This window comes from Solanum lycopersicum, chromosome 4 (genome assembly GCF_036512215.1).
Source record: "Solanum lycopersicum chromosome 4, SLM_r2.1".
Taxonomy (NCBI): Eukaryota; Viridiplantae; Streptophyta; class Magnoliopsida; order Solanales; family Solanaceae; genus Solanum; species Solanum lycopersicum.
In genome coordinates this window covers 5,192,846-5,207,094 of record NC_090803.1, presented here as the reverse complement: position 1 = coordinate 5,207,094, position 14,249 = coordinate 5,192,846, and the positions used below count along the sequence as shown (strand labels likewise).

Below are 14,249 nucleotides of genomic sequence, written 5' to 3'. Positions count from 1 at the left end.
TTTATACTTCTTTTTGACTTATGTGACACTATTTTGCGGGTTCAAGGCCGGTTGATTTTTTTTTAAGCTAGTGCCACGTAGGCCGAAAAGGGGTAGAAAACTACTTATAAAATAAGTTCAAGAAAAAAATAAGACCTTAATATAATATAAGTGTGACTCTAGAATTTCGAATATAGATGGAGGGATTAGTTGTATATTTTCTTTTAAGGTAATGATGGTAAGTCTCTTTACTTCAATAATTACTATTTTTCTCTTTTTCCCCCCTCTTTTCTTGTGCTTGATTTACTCTCTTTCATTTTAACTTACATATAGTATTTATTATTTTTATATGCAAGAGAGTTAAGAAAAAACATAAAACTTCCATAAATTTACGGTATTAAATATTTGAAATAAGCTTATAATAACATAAATATTATAACATGCTTAAATAGTTACCAACTTTATACGTTATATAATTAAAAAAAATTTATAACATATATCTTAGATCAACATATCTTTCTTTTAATGACATGCCTAATTAAACTAGTTCCAGGGAGGATTTGAAATTTAAAATTTAAGAATTTTGGCGTTTATTCACTTGCCATAGAATCCACAAACTATTTATGCTAATAAGTTCATAAGTGTATTATATGCGATAGACCTAGGTCATAAGTGGGGAATTAATCCCTAGTCTTCTAGATAAATAACATAACCTTTAATTAAGTATCTTTTTTTCTTCTTATAGTATGAATGCTCACAAACAATATACATAAAATATTTAGTTTTGCGGAGAACATTTCTCCCATATTTTTCCTGTGAATTATTCATCAAGATAACAATAACAATAACAAGCTAGATAATAAAATAGATGAAGTGACTATTCAAGTAATGTACTCCAAATTAATGTGAACATGAGTTGTTGGGGACATGTGAAGGCAACAATAAAATGCATAGGGTATATAAAGATGACTTCATTGAAGTAGGTTTTGACCCCACTTTATACATGGTGTGTAGTAAATGAGTGCTAGAAGTAGGATGCAGTGAAAAATGCTTTCCTCCATTAGCCCTCCACCTTGCACACATACAAAAAAAAGCTACTCCCTCCGTTTCATGTGACAACATTTGATTAGACATAGAGTTTAAAAAATAATGAAGACTTTGAAATGTTTATCAAATTGCTCTTCAAAAAAGTAAACTCACTTTTCACTCTTCTCATAAATGTATTAGAGTATTCAAGTGAGACCAACAAAAGTAAAAAAAAAATTGTACCTTTAAATATTTACCATATAAAAAATTGCAACATTTTTTTTTAAACTGACCAAAAAAAATAGTGTCACATAAAATGGAACGGAAGGAGTATTCTTTTCTTTGACATTTTAACACTATACCCTCAAAAATGAACATCCTAGTTTGATACATCATTACCTTATTGTTTGATGTGAATTTGAATCTTACATTTCAAACTAACTAAAGTAAACCTAAGATATCATGGTTCTCAATTCACTGAGTCACACCCTCGACTATAGAAACACTATAGTGATCAATTGTAGACAGCACAAGTATGAGTTATGACAAAGAGGAAATAGAGAGAGAGAAAGGCAAACACAACCTTTTAACGTAACACAACAAAAGGTGTAGGTGCTATTATAATGTGCTTCACATTCTAAAGCTCGTTAAACCGATAATATGTTTTAATCAGTCACAGTTTATACAATACAACAGAGACTAGAGACGGAAGCAAGTGATACCATAGAATCCAAATTCACTACCGTTCTTTCTTACCATATTTTTCTTCAGTATCTTTAATGGCAACCAGATGGAACGAACTCAAGGGAAGTCTAACTTTCTGTATAATGAATCACACCCTCTCAGGAAACGCGTTTAAGACCAACAACAGACTCACACGGAATGTAAGTTGCGTGCTTGTAATGCCTCCTGCAGGCAATTCACTGCACCACTGTAATTTAGAAACCCCATAAACCAAAATTCATGGTTATCGACTGATATAGTCTGGACATATTTTTCAGATGGATTAGTCCTGCTTGATGAAGAATTAATTGCCTTGAGCTGGTGTAATGGGATAACTACCTGCAGATATCATGGTAAAACAGAGCGGAATGTGAGTGAGTACAAACATAATTTCTCAGATGAGTAGATTTAGTATAAGATCGAAGATATAAGGAAACCTTACAGAACTATTTACAGATATATGTCCATTGTTTAAATGAACTAACACTTAATGAATGAGACATGAATGCACAAAAGTAACATAGCTTAGAGTTCCAATCGCCAAAGATCAAAATTGGTGCAAGAAGGAAACATCCAAGGTGCTTAACTGATTGTAATACTTGATATCAAATGAACCAAATAGCAAATAAAATGGTTACTAATGACACTTCAAGAAAAGAAGAGAGAGTTCATCAAATATTAAAGGAGATACGCAAAAAATAGGAAATAGATGTGTGAACACTAATGAATTGACTCTCTGATACACAAACCATGAGCGAAAAACATTGTTTTCCACTATTAAACAGCTTTTGAAAGCACTGTATTTGTGGCTTCGCGACCAAAGTTTTGGCATCTCCATGCTACCTACATCTTCAAATTAATCATAGCAATCAAACACTATATAGTGCAATAGATGACTTGGGCACTCTAGACTATCTCGATTTTCTGAAGTGTTTAAGATTTACAATCTTCCCAAGAAAGAGCTGCGGTCAAGAAGAAGAAAGTGAACATTTGCTACACAAGTATTTAGCCTGGGTTAAAGGACAAGTTTGAGGATATTTTCTTTTACTGAACTCAGGGAAGAGGAGGTTATCCTGATGCACAGTGAAGCAGGTCAAGTCAAAATAACATGAACTAGGTAGCAAGGTGACACAACTATAATAGATAACAAGACAAACCCTCCACTCATGAATACTCAATTATTTGAGCTTGAAAGTTTCTTATAAGTAATCAGCAAGATCTAATTGAAGATGCTATGTTTGTCGAGGATAAAATAATGTTTGTAACTCTGCTCACTGAATGCAAAATAAGAACTCTGTAAATACCAAATTCATTTGCGTGGTTATCATATAAGTTTCAAGAATGTGTGTTACTTAAAAGTATATTGGTGGCTCATGTTCAGTAATGTGACTTTGATATATTATTGGGATTACCCAGGAAAAGTTCTCTCTTGAAAATGAAAAGTACGTCCAGATAAATATTCACATTATAAAATATATAATCAGGTATTCTTTGTAGAAACAAACAACAAACTGGCCCGCAGAATGAAGATGTGAATTCACTGTAAGTGCTCTTTTTTTTAATAAGAAAAGGAAATATTGAGAGCAAATGGAACAAAATGCTCTTGAATAACTTTGAGGACAGTAATATGACTAATATCATCCCTAAGCTGCTAACTGTAAACCCCTTAGTTCCAATTACCGCCATTTGGCAGTCCTTTTGCTGCTTGTTTCTTTGTAAACTTGGCCACCAAAAGAGGTGAGCGCTAATCATATGATAGAATAAGGGCAGCTAAATGAATTATCTCGTTCGAACTATCTACAGTGAAGCAGCATGTGACCCCTTTTTGCTTTCATCTTCCCAAACCATCTTTTCCCCTCCGAAACCTAGCAAGACACTCACATGCAATAACAGTTATTTCCCCTTTCCAAGGTGGGAGGTAGCAGATACCCAATGGAACAGTCGAGGTGCGAGAAGCTGCATGGACACCACCCTCATAAATTAAAAAAAGCAAGAGACACAAGATCCATGAAAATGGGTAGAATGAATCCTCTGACCCTAACTGATGGTTCTCGCTGCACTCTAGGTTATTTGGACCAGTGAATAATATGATTCATAAACATGTGACAACAATATATTTTCAAGACCCAAGTGGTGCCAGTACAATGACTGGAAAGTGAAGCTCGGAGACATAAGTGGATTACAAGTTGCAACACGAGAAAAGTATGGTGAGTAAATTATTCTGATCCATGCTGGAGAAATATCGAACCTATAGCTATGATTGACATCCCATTTACAGATCATCACTGTGTAAGCACGAAGGTATCCTTAGAGCCTGTTTGGATTGGCTTACTTAAGTAGCTTTTAAACACTTACTATATTCAGAATTACCTCAAAGTCCAAGTTTCTTGCATCATATTATTAACCATATGACATAAATTTTCACGCAGATACATTGAACATAAACAGCACCATATTTTGTGCGACAAACACCAACTAGAAGAGATAGGTTAAGTAAAATAAATCATGCTTGCTCATCCTTTAATCCAGGAAGGGATGACCATCAATTTTAGCATCCACATTTTCCGCTGGTTATTGAAAACCTACACCAAGGTGGTATTAAGTGGCGTTCTCCACTCTAATAATTACCTCTCAGTCTATCAGTAAGTACTGAAAACGCTGTATTATGACAGTCACCAGTGCTATTAATGGCTGACAGATAATTTATGGAGTCTGAGAGATAACTAATAGACAGAACACTCTCGGTGCTTCAAGTACTGAAAGACAGTCTAGCATACCTTATAATAGCTCCATTCAGTCTTATCTTCGGCTTTATAGGAGAGAGGGTTATCACTACAGAAGGCAAGCTTAGCTGTGGAAACATATAATACTCCCATAACTGGACCAGCTGATGTGGACAGGTAACATGCAAATGAATTCTGAAGTTGCTCCTCAGGAACAGTCTCAAATGTTTGCCGAAATATCTTATCATAGCCACCTTCTGCCAGAACCTTCGTTCCCTGAGCAATTCTTCCCAAGGCGGCATCAGCAAGACTAGGGCCCGTTTTCACTATATCAGCCAAAGAAAGAAACACAGTTATTGTATAAATATATTTTTCTTTTTTTGGTTGGGGGGTGAGTGGGTGAGACAGGAAGATAACTCATTTAAATGGTTATTGTATATGGCATAATGTAGTAACTATAAACAAAGCTTGCAAAATAGGAAACACATTAGAATTAAGACATATATAAGTCCTCCACATCCTGTCTGTAGCCTACACACTCTCACCTCCAACAAAGGAAATTAACAGGTTAAGCTATTAATATCCTATAAAGGAAGTAGCCACAAGAGAGAAAAATAAGTTGACTGAACCAGCACAGAAGGGGGAGAATACTGCACTTTTGAAATTCAAATCATACATATATATTGCCTCTCTGTAACAAAAGGCTTAGCTAGAAGGCATTTAGAAGGATCATATCCTCAACATAAACTCACATGGAGTTGCACCAAAGTCTATGCCGGCTCCTGAGAGGTGCTAAACATTGAGGTCTCACTCATCACTGTGTAAATGACTTAATAAGAAGTCCACATAGAGGATGTGCATGTGAAAGACTTCCTAAACTACATTTTAAGTAAAAGTGAATAGATCATTTTTCGGTAAATGACTTGTGAATCACAGGCACATTATCTGCAGTGAAGATGTGAAAAAATTCTGCCAGTACTGTAAGAATGGAGTAGCATTAAGCTTCACAGCATTAAGACAGTGATACATATAGAAGTCTCTTGTTAGACAAAACCTCTTACTTACGACTCATAGTAATACTATTTTTTGTGTGTGATGAGAAAAAACCTCCTACTTACAAAAAAAAAAAGATCCCAAAATAACTCATCCATAAGTCCAACTGTGGTTCTTTCCCATTTTGATCCTTTGTTGACTCGAAATTACTCTAACCCCAACTTCACCACACATTCATAGAACCTTTTTTTGTTCCTTCCATTTTTGGGGTAGTTTTTTTATACATGCATATCGCTGCTCAAGTATATCCTTATTTGGTGTTATTTTTATCATACTGCACCCATACTTGTCTTCGTGTTGTAAGAACCAACTTCTTAATAGAAATAACTAGAGTACAATAACAGTAACTGAATTTTGAGAAAGTAACATTTTCTGATTTCTCCGTGTATTCCAAGGATAGCCAAAATGAAGCGAATCACAGATAATTCCCTTTTGAAAGAAGAGAATCACAGATAATTCCATCTCAAAAGAAGAGAAGAGAATTACAGATGACGTTCAAGTGAGAGTCTTAGAAAGCATAGGAACTGGAATACGGAATTCTCGACTATTAGCATGAAATATGTTACTCAAGTACAGCTTATGTGCACTATACTAAATGCAAGTTTAAATCTATGAATATAAAATAAAGCCTTAACTTTCTTTGAAGGCCCATTCTAAGTGCACTGCTAGCTTTCCACAAGTTACAATCTTTTTTTTTTTTGTTTTTTTTGTTTGTGAAACTGGTAATGTCAACAAGTTACAATCTTTTCGAGCTTGAGGGAGCTATATGTCATATGCATCATCTAATCAAGATAAATTTCAGAACAATATAATCTCAAGTTCGTTTTATCATGCTCCAAGACTAGGGGATTCTCCACTCCAAAGCTATGGCCACAATTTATTGTAACTTGCGTTACACTGCTTGTTAATTGTGAAAAGTGGAAGCATAGGACTGCAGTAAAATTAAAATATTTCAAATGCTTTTTCATTCATCCGATACTTAAAAATTCACATCAGTTCTTTTTTGTGCCACTAGGACAAGTTTTCTCTTACTAAATGCCCAAACAAACAAGGTCTATGTCATCTCTTTAGTTCTTCCACAGATTCATCCATAGGAGGAGAAATAATACATAAGCATGGAGGACCACAATACATTACCGTCTAAACCTCTTTTCAAACTAACACATACACACAACTCAGAGATCCCCATAAAATGAAAGAGGAAAGACTTACAGTGTTGCCATGTGTTGCCAGCAAAATCCTCAGCTTTCTTAGTTGCTTCACCAACCTTCTTCCCCCATCTACCAAGCACACCTTTGACGCTCTCCATTGTGTCTGTTAAGCATGTTATAACATTGCGTTACTTCCTTTCAATCATTCCTCCCTCAAATTATGTTCTTTTGCGAGACATTCTTACTTTTAAAGGCTCTCAAATCAAACTTGTTCTTGCAAATGAACATACTAAACTTCACATCAACCATCCAATTCAAATGAACAGTTTGCTCCGAAGCAAAGTGTTCTAATTAACATTTTGAGAGCTAAAAGATTGCTCAATTTTACGAAATTTCAGAGTTGTCAAGTCGAATTCTAATTGCGTTTGCTAATTTAAAAAACAATCCGAGATCGTTTCACACCTTAGGGTGCTTAAACCTCCGCGCTATCTGTTCCTGTTCTGTTCAAAACCCTTACCAAAGGCGATAACTATATAGAGAAGGGTTTCGCACATCTTTTAAGCAAATAGAAATTAGATCTCTATCTTCACACAAATAAAGAAAAAAAATCGACTGACCTTTCACATTGAAGGAAGACGAATTGTTTTCAGGAGCAGGAGTATAAGCCACATAAGGATTCAATCCACGGTCATCAGAAGGCATAGATCTCGGCGCCGGCGATTCCGCTACCAATTCCTCGCTCCAGCTCACCGATTTCCTCGACTTCATCGAACCATTCTCCGATTTGCTACTCTCATTGATAACAGGTGTTTTATCCAGCTGTTGAAGTTGCTCTACATCGGATCTCGGATCCGATTTCATAACTTGATCCGACTCCTGACCCGAACTCTTCTGCTCCGTCTCTATCTCTACTACTTTCTTCGCCGCATTCTCTTCTAAACCGTTTGACTGCTCCATAAAAGAGAAGCGGTTTCCTCGCCGGTAACTTTTCAACGTTGAGTTATTTCAGCCGTGACGGCGGTGGGTACCTCGGGGAAAAACAGCGACTTATGATGTTGAAATATGTGATTTTCAGATAATCATTGCAGCTTTTATTACGTCGACGGTATTACCGGTTATGCCGGTCATATCCGTACGACGTAGCAGTGAGTGGGTGACCGGCTTATTTAAAGCGGGAAGACGCAATATGACAGTTTTGTGTTCACACGTAGGATTTCGCATGGGAAAAAGCGAACAGCTGGGCCCCACTGTAGCCAGAATTCAAATTCTTTTCTTCTTATACAGTCCTTTGTTATTTTTGCTTCGCGACAGATAAATTATATACCTTAAAGAAGTAAGATCGCGTTAAAGCATGCTCTCAAAGCTTTACTCGTAAGATTATACAATAGGTAGGTTTTCATGTAAGAGTTATATAATACATATATTGTTGTATTGATATTGACAAAAATAAAATAAGGATTCACTTGATGGTTCGTATCTTTTGATATGATATGATCTACTATTGACTTCTTTTATCATTGCTCAAATCTCAATATTTGATATTTCCTGCTTTTCCCCCTTACTTTATTTTGTGTAATTTTCAGGGTTATCAAATGATAATTCATGCATAATCTTGATATCACACTTCATAAGGTTTGAACATGAGTTTTAAACAAAACATTCCCTTCAGTGTGTAAATCAAGACCTATTTGAGAAGTTTTTGACTATGCAGTCAATACTACAACAACAATGCCTCAACCTCTCGAATCGGCTATATAAATCTTCATTTCCTCATTTTGTCTAAAACCAACATATGTTTTTGTCATTGATGATTAAATACGTACTGCAGAACTATAGACACGCTATAGATTCTTGCTGATAACCAAAAAAAAAGAAAAAGTTGACTGGCATGTATAATCTCTACTTTCATCCTTGATATCCAGCTGCACATGTTGAGCCTGTATTAGGTATTCATTAGCATAACTAGATCAATCTTCACTATCAGAGCTGGCCTCATCAGAACTATAATCGCTACTATCATCCTCAATATCAAGCTGCACGTGCCGAACTTGAATTGGTTCTGGCATTCTTGGCAATCCTGCAGGAGGTACTGCTTGTCCTGGTGTTTCCTCGACCTTTGATGCAAGTGAAAGAGAATCCACAGGAGGGAGTGCAATTGGATCGCCAGGCTTCCACCCAGGTGGAGGAAGTGGGAGATCTGTGGGCAACTCGACAGGCATACCAGGTTTCCATCCAGAAGGCACTACGATATTTGGAGGGACAAGGCCCTGAATTGCTGAAAGATTTGCAAGTGAGTTGGTGTCTGCAAGTGGTTCAATGAGTGGCTCAACAATCTTCTTGCCTTCATCTGTTTTAGGTAAACCAACATCAAGATCAGCAAAGATATATAATTGAGATGCACGCAGTTGCTCGTCCTGTGGAGCTGGAGGGAGTGCTCCCCGAAGAGGGGCCTGTCCAGCACCAAATTCAGGTGGTGCAAAAGTAGTGTAACTTATCCTATGAGCATATGACAGTATGTCGGATAATTTCAACTGAGTTGCCACAGTTGTTACTGAAGATTCTTCGGTATCATTTTCCAACTTGGCCTGTTTGGGACGACGGTAATCGGAATAATCATCAACAAGCATGTCAAGAACACGCTCAGCTTCTTTGAGTTTGTTAGCAAAAGCAAGAATTGAAGAATCTTTTGACCTAACTTCGCGGGTGAGTTTTTGCTTCTCGTCTTGAAGATCAAGAATTTCTTGCAGTTCAGCCACTGCTTCAAACAGCTGCGTCTGAAGAGAAGTAAACACAGAGAGGATTTCTTTTGATGATGAAGGGCAAGAATCTTGTGGAACCGGTGCCACAGAAGGCAGAAATGAAGGAAGAGAACCTCGAAAAGCACTAAGCCAATGGGACCGGTTAGGTGAGACTTCAAAGAGTCTTGAAGCAAGAGATGCCATTTGAATGAGAAGAGACTGAGCTCGAGAGAGAGGCGGGAGAAGAGGAAGGAGTGTCGATGAGGTGGTAGTGGTAGTTAATATATTTGCCTGTTGATGGGGTTGATGAGGTTGTGACACTTGAGAGGAGAACTTAGGAGCAGTGTTTGGGTTCTGAAGAGACGGTGAACTGGGAGTTGGCAGGCCCAGTCGGGCTGGCGATTGCAAAGGTTGGTGCGGAACATTCTGTAGCATCTTCAGAAAACCAGGGTGAAATACTAGAAAAGGCATAAAAGAAATGTCAACAAACAACCTTAACAAGGAAAGACAAACTAATAAACTATAGAAAGAACAACATCCTTTAATTGCATACACCAAGAGAGGGGGAGAGAGACTAGCAGGGGAAGGGGCAAAGACTTCTCATGACACATGAAAGACAAGAAAAGATTTTGAAAATTACAACGCAAAGTTAATCCATCAAACATGTAAAATAGTTCATATAACGAATATATGAATGAACCAATTTGCATGAAACAATACACTTAAGGAACATGCAACCATTTCCTTATTTAACTAAAAACAAGCACTCTTTGGGAAATTAACCAAATAAGCTTTGCATCAGTATGCAACAACAAAGGAAATTCTGCCAACTTCATGCATGTGTTATAAGAAAAGAATGAATACAATTTATGAGTTATAAAAGAAAAAGCAGAGCAGAAGGAGAAAAAACATTGTCATTAGTAGTACTGAAGTTAACTTTGCTTGAATTAGAGGGTCAGGTTGGGTGGAGTATTGTCAGCACCAATGAGGTTAAAATACAGGGTCTGGTAGAATACAACAATGATGTTCACTTGATTTCAACTATTTAATGCCTAACGGAACAATTTTGGTAGTCTATTGCCTTCATAAATGTCTCCCCATCTATTGCCTAACCAATAAAGTATAAAAGCACACATACATGACGATCTCATAGGAAAATCGAAAAGATATATAAAAAGCACGATAAGGGAAAGTTTTTAACTGCTACTGCTAATGCACAATCATGATACATGAATAGATACAGCAGCGGCTCTATTTTCACCCTTGCCACCATTGCAACTTTTAGCCAAGTATTTTTCATTATTAGGACAGACACGATTAAGAAGAGACTTAAATCTATGTAATCACCACAGTAGTTAGTTTCAGTTTTTCAGCTCAACACATGATTTGCCATTAATCCACTTGTTGAAGAGTATTCCCCATCAAGAAACAAAGTGTTGTAAAAAGATCAAATTATCATAAGTTGGAAGAAAAGTGCATGTGTCATTAGTTGGTACGCCGATTTCTGCAGAATTCTAAAATGTTGAAATATACAACACTCAATCATGGAAAAAAAAACTTCTTGAGGTGTTTAGAAGTGTTTGACACCATCCAATTCTATAATCACAAAATTACTAGATACTAGCTTAAACTATATCATTTCAACCAATAATTTAATATTTGATATAAATCAAATTAACACACTAAACTTCATCGGCAGTCAAAAACTATCACATAAACGGAACGGAAGGTGTAGCGTAAACCCCCATCCCCACCCCGATCAAAGATATCTGATGCCGAACACACTAAAGCAAAGCAGTTTAAAAGCACCTCAACTCAAAACGAAAAAGGAAAAAAAAAACTTTTTTTCCATATCATACTTCATTTGCTCAAACAAACAGTAAGTACTGAAACTAAAACAATCGAAGTACGGGAAACTCAAGAATTTCTGCAAAATTCTTAGTTTCTACTATACACTATATAGAATTGCAAAAAAAAAAAAAGGAATGAGAAAACAGAACAAGTAAGAGACAGAGTAGAAGAAACCTGCGATAATTGATCGGAAAAAGGGCGACGGGGAAATTGAAAAATTGCTAGGGTTTGTGATTTTGAGAAGAACGCAAATTATTTTCCCCAATTTCTTCAGTCAATCGATTTTGCGGTTCAGTAAATACTTCAGTTAAACCGCCGGTTCTCCATCCCTTGAAAGATGTTAACCCGTAATTTTTATCTTTTGATTTCCAATTAGAGTTCGGTAACCATATTACAACTCCAATTAAATTCTAATGTAGCGAATAAATAGTACAATAGTTTATATTTGAGGCTTAGGAATATATTTCGTTTAGAAAATATTTGTAAAGAAAAATTAAGTTAGTATCTTACTTTTTCTTTTTTAATTTTTAATAAATTTGAATAAAAATATTAATTGAAGAATATTTATAGATATTTTAACAAACATAAATGAGATGGAGATAGCAATTACAATTGACAATACAAAGAGTTAGTGTGGGACGCTCTGGGTTTGAATCATGTACAAGTAGGACGGAGTAAATTTATGTGAATGCGGGATAATATGGTAGAATAATATTTTAGAAAATTTATATGGAGCAAAATGGTTATAAAATTAGTAAGTTCAAAATATACGATTACTGTTTCTTTTTCACTAAAAACAAGTTTTCTTATTTAGTTGCTTTAAATTATTATGTTATAACATGTTTTATTTTCTTATCAAATTTTCTTTTTTAAGTTATTTTGCTTAGTTACTATGTAACCTATATATTAAAAAAAAAAAGAAAATCTTATATGAATAATTTCAAAAAAAGTCTACTAAGTTGTTCAAAGATTTGCTAGGCTATTAGTATAACTTCTGAAAAAAGTCATTTGGATTAACTAGATTTTTTTTTAATAGATAGTCTTTTTAAAAAATAGTTGAGCAATTTATTTTCCAAATGATAGTAAATTAATTAGGTGGGACGGGTACATTTATTTGGGGTAGATGAAGGTTGTGAGTTATTTGAGCTATGAATTTTTTCGAATAGGGCAGAACGAATTGAAAATAAAGAAGTACAGTGGCGGGTGAAAGTCTTCGCGGGTTTGACCCAGAGTGCCTCGCCCCCGTTGCCATCCTTAAATGTAGAGTGGGGGTTCAAGGGTGGCGACTGGCGACGTACGGGGTGTCCAAGGGATTGGAAGCTCGATGTGTTGGATGAGTGAGATGGAGATAATAAATTTTAAATATTATTAATAAAGCTTGTTTTCCTACTTTTTGAAAAGTCAATTTGCAAAATTTTAAAGATTTTTTTTTTTAAAGTAGATATTTTAATCAAGAAAACATAAGAAAGTTGTTCAAGGTACCTTGGAAAAAAGCGCAAACAAATTTAGGAACTTGCATATGTATTTGGCCTAAAAATTATGTGCAAGTAATGTCATGTCATGTCTATATTAATTTGACATGAATTTGATATAAGTAAGAATTTATAATCACTTTTTAAACAATTAATTTAGCTTTAACCATTTCAAAGCTACTTAAATGCTTAGTCGATCCTAAATATAGAATTTTCATTTGGAGGATAAAATTTCAAAAAATACATAAATCTTTAAAAGCAAAAACAATTATTAGTATCGTGATCTTTATATACTATATTGAAGAGTTGGGAACCAAAATAAGCCACAAAAATATAAAAGAAACTAAAATAAGTCACTATTTTAGTAAGTAACTAAAATAAGCTTAGTGGAAGAAAAAGTTTCACTGTATTCAATTTTCTAAACGTTTTCTGTTACTGCCATAACGTTTACTTTTTAGTATATAGCGGAACTTTTTCTTCCACTTTATAAAGTGAAACTTTTTATTCCACTTTATAAAGTGGAAGAAAATCTTCCATTTTATAAAAATTTTCTTCCACTTTATAAAAAGTTATCTTTTCATCTTCACCATCTCTCTTTCCTTTTCATGGCTTCCAAAAAAAATTCACTTTGAAGATGGTTTCAATCCGACAATTTGAAGCGGCCCCACTAAACAAATTGAAATTTTGGAGTAGCATAACCTGACAACATACAACTCATATTCGTTGCTTTAGGTGCAAATATAAGTAAGATTGCAGCCTTGTACTTGTAGGAAAATTTATCTTTTTTAGAATGTGCTTTTGGTGTGATTTACTTTCAACCTTAGATTTAATTTAGTTTTGGTTAGGAAGGCATCTAAATTCATTGATAGAAAACTTTAGATTTACATGTCCTATAAAAGTTTCAATAGTTACACTACGACAAAATCATATGAAAATAAAATAAAATAAATTAAGAGGCAGAATATCGTAAAATATAAGACAAAATAAATGAATCTATGTCATAAAATACACAAAAATTCATCTTTCTGTCTAGCTTTAAGTTGAAACATTTTCTGACTATTTTTTTTTTGAAAAAATATCAACAAATCTTCCATAATTTTTCCACATGGTGGATAATATTGTTTGACTATTTTTGCACCAATTAGGAAGGTGAGCCGTAATTAGGAAGGTCACGATCATCGATATTCACGAAATCAATGGGCTCATCTTATGTAGTATTTTCCCTATATATGTAAAAAATATATAAATATTTGGCTCATGCAATTAACTTACTCAAATAAAAAAACAAGTGTTAGACATATCGATAATCATCTACATCAAAAGTAGGCGAGACATGAAAATTTGAGGATGTTCCAACATTTTTCGCCATTTCAGAGTGTGAGGATTGACCAAAATAATTATTTAGCCCATAACTTGGAGCAATATCCCTATCTTGCTGAGGTAAACCGCTACAAAATATATAATAATAAAAATAATAAATAATATAAATTAATAAATAATTGACAAAATCAACAAACAATAATTGAAATATAA

General features: G+C 34.8%; 2 protein-coding genes across 2 annotated transcripts; both read right to left on the bottom strand.

The window, feature by feature from the left end:
* Window positions 1-1,589: 1,589 nt before the first annotated feature.
* LOC101246526 (GLABRA2 expression modulator) lies at window positions 1,590-8,038 on the bottom strand. Its single transcript, XM_004236653.5, has 4 exons — window positions 7,273-8,038; window positions 6,717-6,818; window positions 4,506-4,777; window positions 1,590-2,067 (listed from the first exon to the last, which is right to left on the bottom strand). Exons 1-4 carry the CDS (start codon window positions 7,610-7,612, stop codon window positions 1,879-1,881), a joined length of 903 nt encoding a protein of 300 aa, XP_004236701.1. The 5' UTR covers window positions 7,613-8,038; the 3' UTR covers window positions 1,590-1,878.
* A 262-nt stretch (window positions 8,039-8,300) lies between these two features.
* Window positions 8,301-11,776, bottom strand: LOC101246818 (mediator of RNA polymerase II transcription subunit 4). The gene is made up of 2 exons (XM_004236655.5): window positions 11,419-11,776; window positions 8,301-9,851 (listed from the first exon to the last, which is right to left on the bottom strand). Exon 2 carries the CDS (start codon window positions 9,826-9,828, stop codon window positions 8,623-8,625), a length of 1,206 nt encoding a protein of 401 aa, XP_004236703.1. The 5' UTR covers window positions 9,829-9,851; window positions 11,419-11,776; the 3' UTR covers window positions 8,301-8,622.
* Between the last annotated feature and the right edge of the window lie 2,473 nt (window positions 11,777-14,249).